This window comes from Megalobrama amblycephala, linkage group LG24 (assembly GCF_018812025.1).
Source record: "Megalobrama amblycephala isolate DHTTF-2021 linkage group LG24, ASM1881202v1, whole genome shotgun sequence".
Classification (NCBI taxonomy): domain Eukaryota; kingdom Metazoa; phylum Chordata; class Actinopteri; order Cypriniformes; family Xenocyprididae; genus Megalobrama; species Megalobrama amblycephala.
Window position 1 is genome coordinate 310,001 of NC_063067.1, and position 9,017 is coordinate 319,017.

Genomic DNA, 9,017 nt, shown 5'->3' on the forward strand with positions numbered 1-9,017 from the left:
TTAGTTATCACTATACTTAACGTTACTGTTATAGATACTGTCAAAGTTATCGTTACTTGTCGGTATAGTTACTGTTAAAGTTATTATAGTTAAAATTATCGTTATAGTTATCGTTAGTTATCACTATACTTAACGTTACTGTTATAGATACTGTCATAGTTATTGTTACTTATCGCTATAGTTACTGTTATATCATAGTTAAAATTATCGTTATAGTTATCGTTAGTTATCACTATACTTATCGTTATTGTTGTAGATACTGTCATAGTTATCATTACTTATCACTATAGTTACTGTTAAAGTTATTATAGTTAACATTATCATTATAGTTATCGTTAGTTATCACTATACTTAACGTTACTGTTATAGATACTGTCATAGTTATTGTTACTTATCGCTATAGTTACTGTTATATCATAGTTAAAATTATCGTTATAGTTATTGTTAGTTATCACTATACTTAACGTTACTGTTATAGATACTGTCATAGTTATTGTTACTTATCGCTATAGTTACTGTTATATCATAGTTAAAATTATCGTTATAGTTATCGTTAGTTATCACTATACTTATCGTTATTGTTGTAGATACTGTCATAGTTATCATTACTTATCACTATAGTTACTGTTAAAGTTATTATAGTTAACATTATCATTATAGTTATCGTTAGTTATCACTATACTTAACGTTACTGTTATAGATACTGTCATAGTTATTGTTACTTATCGCTATAGTTACTGTTATATCATAGTTAAAATTATCGTTATAGTTATTGTTAGTTATCACTATACTTAACGTTACTGTTATAGATACTGTCATAGTTATTGTTACTTATCGCTATAGTTACTGTTATATCATAGTTAAAATTATCGTTATAGTTATCGTTAGTTATCACTATACTTATCGTTATTGTTGTAGATACTGTCATAGTTATTGTTACTTATCGCTATAGTTACTGTTATATCATAGTTAAAATTATCGTTATAGTTATCGTTAGTTATCACTATACTTATCGTTATTGTTGTAGATACTGTCATAGTTATCATTACTTATCACTATAGTTACTGTTAAAGTTATTATAGTTAACATTATCATTATAGTTATCGTTAGTTATCACTATACTTAACGTTACTGTTATAGATACTGTCATAGTTATTGTTACTTATCGCTATAGTTACTGTTATATCATAGTTAAAATTATCGTTATAGTTATCGTTAGTTATCACTATACTTATCGTTACTGTTATAGATACTGTCATAGTTATTGTTACTTATCGCTATAGTTACTGTTATATCATAGTTAAAATTATCGTTATAGTTATCGTTAGTTATCACTATACTTATCGTTATTGTTATAGATACTGTCATAGTTATCGTTACTTATCGCTATAGTTATCAGTATAGTTACGTTATAGTTATCGTTATGACTATTGTTATAGGTATCGTTATAAATATAGTTATCGTTATCAGTAGCTATAGTTACAGTTATACATACAGTGCTGTGTGTGTGTGTTCCACCTGTACCTGACCTTTGACCTTTGACCTGTGCTGTAGGGTCAGGAGGATGGATGGCAGTACATCAGCAGTAAAAGTAACTCTGTGGTTCTGAACGATCTGGCTCGTGCGTCACAGTACCTGGTGCAGGTCCGAGCGAGAACCGCGGCGGGATATGGTCACTTCAGCACCGCCGCCACGATCAGCACGCTTCCTGACGGTACACACACTCACACACACACACACACACACACACACACACACACGCACACACACACATCAACAGCTAACAGTGTGTCTCTCTCAGAGGAAGAATCTCCGTCGCGGATGATGCTCACCGGTGTGCTGGTTGCTATAGGACTGCTCGTTCTCATTGCCGTGGTGATTGTTGCCGTGTTCTGCTTCAGGTGAGATATGTGAGGATGTGATTGGTGCTTGAATGAGGAGGCGGGGTTTTTACAACTATCGTGTGTATATCCAACATAACACACACACACACACACACACACTCTCACACACACACACACACACACACTCACACACACTCACATAAATAAACCTGGCGATGATCTAGATCGTGTGTGTGTGTGTGTGTGTGTGTGTGTGTGTGTGTGTGTGTGTGTGAAGGGAACAGGATGTGTCCACCCAGTGCTGTCTCCATACAGACTCTTACTGGAACAATGAATCTGACCCCAGGAGTGCGCACACACACACACACACACACACATATATGTAGAAACACGCATTCATTAAACATGTTTATATGTAAATGAGAACACATCATCTATTAAAACATCACTGCATTAAATCACATGACAAGTGAAGAATCCTGTATTTAATATAATGAAATCAATATGATTTACTTTATTAGTGAATGACTTTCAGCTCCAAACAGGCAGATTTATGTCACTTGAACAGACAGATGACATCACAGTTGCTGAACAACACAAACACTATCAAACTACACGCGCACACACACACGCACACACACGCACACACACACACACACACACACACACACGCACACACGCACACACACACGCACACACACACACACACACACACACACACACACACACACACACACACACACACTCATAAAGAGACGAACAGCTGCAGGGTCTCTCACACAGCAGACAGAAACTCATAAGAGTCATGCGAGAGGAATTCTATCAAACACACACACACACACACACACACACACACACACACACACACACACACCTCTGGTAATCTTATCACATATAAACACAGAACAAGAAGATCACGCTGGTCTCACAGTGGAATCCGTCTCTCTAAACGTGTGTGTGTGTGTGTGTGTGTTCCTCAGGCGCTCCAACCGGACCAGGGATCCAGACCCGGATAAGAGCGGCCAGTTCCTGATGGGTCAGGGTGAGTTTGGCCGGATCGCCTGTGTTTCGTGTTAGAGTGATGAAGATCGTGATGTCACACACACAGGTCCAGACCAGCGGGATCATGTGATGTGGACATCAGTTGTTCAGTGTTGCATTAATGCCACGGGCAGATTAAGACTCCACTAATCTAACAAAATAAAATGTGCTTTACATTAACTGTGTTATTATTATTTTTACTAAGCCCAAAGATTTTAGTTAATATTAATAAACGTCAGCTGATAACATGCGGTCACACCCGTGTTCCATCAAGCAGGAGAAAACTCACCGTTTACAGCGTGACCGACTGTCATAAATATAAGATCTGAACACACTCTAATGTTAGTGAGTGACATCATGGAGAGCCAAACCGTTAACCACTTCAGATCAGCGTTATTATCGTTAACTAAAACTATAACCATAAAAAACCCATTACTGGAAATAAAATGAACATTAAATAACAAAAAACTTTAAAAAAAAGTTAGAAAACACAAACTTAATATGAACTACATAAACATAAAAAAAACTAATAAAATGACAAAAACACAAAAAATTATTCAAACTTTATCTAAAACTAAAATTAAAACAGAAAATATGAAAAAAAAAATCTAATTTTGAATATTAAAAATGTAAAATAAAGCCAAAAACTCAGTTGTAATTTTAGTTAAACTTTTAGAAATTTTATGATGGTTTTTTTTTTTTTTTTTTTTTTTTTTTTTTTTTTTTTTTTTTTTTTTTTATATATCTTTTATAGTATAATTTTGTTAACATTATTTTATTTCAGGTAACATTTTTTATATAGTTTTAGTTTAAATAACATTTATATAAAAATAAAATTCATTCATTCATATTAATCTTCAAATGTTTTACTTTTACATCATTTTGTGAGGTTTTGAACTGATAATACAGCCAAAAACTCATTAAAGTTTTAGTAATTGTATTATGTTTTTTCAGTTTTTCTATATATATCTGTATAGTTTTTCAGTTTGAGTTTTGAATTAGTTTTTATTCTTGTATTTTCTGTTTTCATTTTATTTTTAGTTTTAGGAATTTTGTTAATGTTATTTTATTACAAACAAATTGTTTTAGTTTAACAACCCTGGTGTGTGTTAGTATGAATTATTTTTAATTTTTATATTTTCTATACAGTTTGTATTAATTTTCATTTCAGTTTTAGTTATTACAGTAAATCAAGTTAAATTAAAATTTTAAACTAAGTGAAAAATGAGCTGAAATAAGTTTTTATTTTTATATTTTCTGTTTTTATTGTATTTTTTAGTAAGTTTTAGTAATTCTGTGTATTATTTTAATTTTTTTAATATTGTACCTTATTTCAGTTAACATTTATTTAATTAACAAACATGTATTTGAATGGATTTAGTTTAATAACCCTGTCATGTGTGTTTCTCACAGGGATCAAAGTCTACATCGATCCGTTCACGTACGAGGATCCGAACGAGGCCGTGAGGGAGTTCGCCAAAGAGATCGACGTGTCGTTTGTCAAAATCGAGGAAGTTATCGGCGCCGGTGAGAACCGTGTGTGTGTGATTGTTGTGCGCAGGTGTGGCGCGAGGCTCGTGTTTCCAGCCTGAACAGCAGTGACACAGAACACACACCTGATGAAAGCGCAGCTCATGTTTCGTCTTTGTGTGCGCGTGAATCTGATATTCTTCATATGCCATGTGCGTGCAGGTGAGTTCGGCGAGGTGTGTCGCGGCCGGCTCAGGGTTCCCGGGAAGAAAGAGAACTATGTGGCCATTAAGACGCTGAAGGGCGGCTACACGGATAAGCAGAGGCGGGACTTCCTGTCTGAGGCGTCAATCATGGGTCAGTTCCAGCATCCTAACATCATTCACCTGGAGGGAGTGATCACAGCTTCCTGTCCCGTGATGATTCTGACCGAGTACATGGAGAACGGCGCGCTGGACTCCTTCCTGCGGGTCAGTACCTGTCTGCGTGTCTGAAGTGGTCAGGTGTGTCTCTCTGTCTCACGTCTCTCTCTCTCTCTGTCTGCAGCTGAATGACGGTCAGTTCACGCCCATCCAGCTGGTGGGGATGTTGCGTGGGATCGCGTCCGGTATGAAGTACCTGTCGGAGATGAGTTACGTTCACCGTGACCTGGCGGCGCGGAACATCCTGGTCAACAGTAACCTGGTGTGTAAGGTGTCCGACTTCGGCCTGTCCCGGTTCCTGACGGAGAACTCGTCCGACCCCACGTACACCAGCTCACTGGTGAGAATCTGCTGCGTTCGGCGCAGTCAAACACACACACGCTTCAGCCTGATTAACTGGTTTTGTGGCCATAATTTCCAGAATTTTACTGAAAATTTACTTTTTTTTATAATTATGATATCACTTTTTTTTTTGTGTGTGTGATAAAAATGACTGATTTGTGGTGGTCATTTCCTGAATTTAGTGGAGAACTGGTAATGTTTATTTTATAATTAGGTTGTTTCTATTTTTTTTCCAATCAAAATGACTGATTTATTGGCCGCGATTTCCAGAATTTTGCAAAAACACTCACTTTTTGTGATCAAAATATCTGATTCTGTGGCTGTCATTTCCAGAACTTTCCTTTGTTTTTGTTTTTTTATTATTAAGATAAATCATTTTTGCAATCACAATGACGTAATTCACTGAATTCGTCAATACTCCACACTGCGGAAGAGTATAAGGGCCAAGCAATAATATAAAATAAAACCATCTTGAGATTAAAGCCATTAGAATGCCAGATTAAACCTGTTAAATTTCGAGAAAAATGTCTAAATGAAATGTTGAGAATAAACTCATTACATTTTTGAGAGTAAAGTCGTTTTGTTATGCTAAAAAACTCATTAAATTTTGAGAATAAAGTCATTGCTTTCGAGAAAAAAAAATTTTACATTTCGTTGTTACAATGTTACAAGTTGTTGTGTTACGAGAAAAACTTTTTAAAATTAAAAAAAAAGTAGAAATGAAATATCGAGATAAATTTTATAAAATAAAGTCACAAGAAAAAACTGGTTAAAATTTGAGAAAAAGTAGAAATTAAATGTTGAGAATACTCATTACATTTTGAGAATAAAGTTGTTATGAGAAAAAACTCATTAAAATTCAAGAAAAAGGTAGAAATAAAATGTCAAGAATAAACTAAAAATTTTGAGAAAAAGTCATTGCTTTCGAGAAAAAACACGTTACATTTCGAGAAAGTAGAAATGAAATGTCGACAAAAAACATTAAACTTGAGCATAAAGTCGTGTTACGAGAAAATATAAAATGAGAATAAACTTATTAAATTTCGAGAATAAAGTCGTTTCAAGAAAAAAGTCGAAATGAAATGTCGAGCATAAACGCATTCGATCAGTGTTCATTGACATGACGGACTTAGATCACTTAATGAATTAACTGCGTTTTCCGGTTATTTTGTGACTAAATATTAAATGATCAGGATCTGAAAAAGTAAAAGTGTTTGATTTAGCGTTTGGTTTGTTGAGGGACTGTGATGATGGTTTAGTGTCGCTCTCTGTGTCCGTCAGGGCGGGAAGATTCCCATCCGCTGGACGGCTCCCGAAGCCATCGCCTTCCGCAAGTTCACGTCCGCGTCAGACGTCTGGAGCTACGGCATCGTCATGTGGGAGGTGATGTCCTTCGGAGAGAGGCCGTACTGGGACATGAGCAACCAGGACGTGAGTTCGTTTTCATCTGCTTTTTGATGTTTGTGATGTCACGTGACACATTTTTAAAGATATTGATGTTGTAATCTATAATTATTCAACAGATGTTTTAGATATTCTTTTCCGTTAAAACTGACTGATTTAGTGGCAGTGATTTCCAGAATTTTTTGGGAAAATTTGCGATGTTTTGTAATTAGGATACCACTTTTTGTGACACTTTCAGATCAAAATGACTGACTTTTTTTTGTTTTTTTTGTTTTGTTTTTTTGGGTGGTAATTTCCAGAAATTTTGTGGAAAATTAAGTGTTATTTATTAATTACTAATTTCTTTTTTCTTTTTTGCAATCTAAATGACTTATTTTGAGGATGTAATTTCCAGATTTTTGCAGAAAATTTGCAATATTTTCTTTTATAAGTAGGATACCACTTTTTATTTTTATTTTATTTTTTTGCAATCAAAATGACTTATTTTAATGTGGTAATTTCCAGAATTGTGAAGAATTTTTTTTGTTTATTTTGTACATTTTTTTTCTGCTCAAAATGACTGATTTGGTAATTTTCGGAAATTTTACGGAAAATTCAAATTTTTTTATAATTAGGATACCACTTTTTTTTTTTTTTTTTTTTTTGAGGTATTTTCCAGAAATTTTGTGGAAAATTAACTTTTTTTTATGAGTTATTAATTTATTTTTTATTTTTTGCAATCTAAATGACTTATTTTTAGGATGTAATTTCCAAAATTTCCAAAAATGTTTTCTTTTATAAGTAGGATACCACTTTTTTATTTTTATTTAGTTTTTTTGCAATCAAAATTACTTATTTTAATGTGGTAATTTCCAGAATTTTGAAGAGAATTTTTGATTTTGATTTTTACATTTTTTTTATGCTCAAAGTGACTGATTTCTGGGTGGTAATTTCCGGAAATTTTACGGAAAATTCACTTTTTTTATAATTAGGAGACCACTATTTTTGTGATTTTTGCAATCAAAACGATTGATTTTGAACCGATAATTTGAAGAATTTTGCAGAAAATTTGCACCATTTAATTTTATAACTACAACAACTTTTTTGTGATAATAATCTAAAACACAATTGAAATAGTTTCAGAAGGAGCTGTTTATTGCCTTTCTCTGATATGAATGGAGCAGTGATGTGTGAGTGAATAAAGCCGTTTTCAGTCTGACATTCATGATCATTGTGAGATTTGTGTGGGTTTGTTCTGTCTGGACATTATTAAATGATGAATCTGTTTGATGATCAGGTGATCAACGCCATCGAGCAGGACTACCGCCTCCCTCCTCCCCCAGAATGCCCTGCGTCTCTGCACCAGCTCATGCTGGACTGCTGGCAGAAGGAGCGATCGTCCCGTCCGCGTTTCTGCGCCATCGTCTCCGCGCTGGACAGACTGATCCGAAACCCGGCCTCGCTCAAGATCACCGGACGCATCCCGGACGGGTCAGTACATCCACACAAACACACGTGTGTATGAGTGTGTGTGTGACAGGAAGTGTTTGGGTGGGAAGCTGAAATGGAAGTTAATCACCTTCACTGCTGCATCCTGCACTTTCCATTCTGATCCATCCGCACACACAAACATGTTCCTGGAATTCAAGTGTCACATGATCCTTCGTTCTAACACACGCTCTGGTGTGTCTCTCAGGCCGTCTCACCCTCTGCTGGACCAGCGTCCTCCTCCTCCTCTGTCTCACTGCAGCTCGGTGGGCGACTGGCTCCGGGCCATCAAGATGGAGCGATACGAGGACGGCTTCCTGCAGGCCGGATTCACCTCCATCGAGCTCATCTCTCACATCTGCACTGAGTGAGTCTCACACACACACACACACACACACACAGCAAAATTACATTACAATGACTGTCATATGAACTGATATTAAACATGTGACGTGTTGTTGTTTGTTCAGGGATCTCCTGCGGATCGGCGTGACTTTAGCGGGACACCAGAAGAAGATTCTGTCCAGCATCCAAACGCTCCGAATCCACAGCGGATCCCTGCGATACTGACGCTTCCCAGCATCCCCTGCTTCTGCCTCTAGCTCTTATATGGCTCAGTCCGTCCACGATCGGTCGACCAATCACTGTGGAGCGTCACAGAACCAGCCAATCAGAGGGATTTTTTATTCTCGTCGTTTGATTCGGACTGATGGATTCCTCTCAGGACACGAAGAGAGACAGACGAGCGTTACGTCACAGACTTCTACAGGAAACACGGGACATTGGAATATGACGTGTTCCTGTTGCCGTGCATTATGGGAGTTTAATCGGATCTTCACATTGAAGGTTCATTATAATTATTTTTATTATTATAATGTGAGATTATTTTGTAATTATTTTGTACGTATCAGAACTGCACAAATAATGAACGAATGTTTGTTTAGCCAAAGTACTGTGGGAGCTGTCAATCAAACCAAGTGTAATCCGTGTGACCAATCACATTAAAGATTCACCCTGGCCCCTCCCA

General features: G+C 36.1%; 1 protein-coding gene across 1 annotated transcript in view; it reads left to right on the forward strand.

The window, feature by feature from the left end:
• ephb4b (eph receptor B4b) overlaps positions 1 to 9,017 on the forward strand; it is a 22,289-nt gene extending 13,272 nt beyond the window's left edge. The window contains exons 8-17 of the mRNA XM_048177834.1: positions 1,555 to 1,714; positions 1,802 to 1,901; positions 2,825 to 2,886; positions 4,299 to 4,412; positions 4,578 to 4,825; positions 4,902 to 5,117; positions 6,401 to 6,550; positions 7,800 to 7,993; positions 8,199 to 8,357; positions 8,461 to 9,017. Of these exons, the coding sequence (XP_048033791.1) occupies positions 1,555 to 1,714; positions 1,802 to 1,901; positions 2,825 to 2,886; positions 4,299 to 4,412; positions 4,578 to 4,825; positions 4,902 to 5,117; positions 6,401 to 6,550; positions 7,800 to 7,993; positions 8,199 to 8,357; positions 8,461 to 8,560 (1,503 nt within the window). The 3' untranslated portion in view covers positions 8,561 to 9,017. The remainder of the gene's footprint in view (positions 1 to 1,554; positions 1,715 to 1,801; positions 1,902 to 2,824; positions 2,887 to 4,298; positions 4,413 to 4,577; positions 4,826 to 4,901; positions 5,118 to 6,400; positions 6,551 to 7,799; positions 7,994 to 8,198; positions 8,358 to 8,460) is intronic.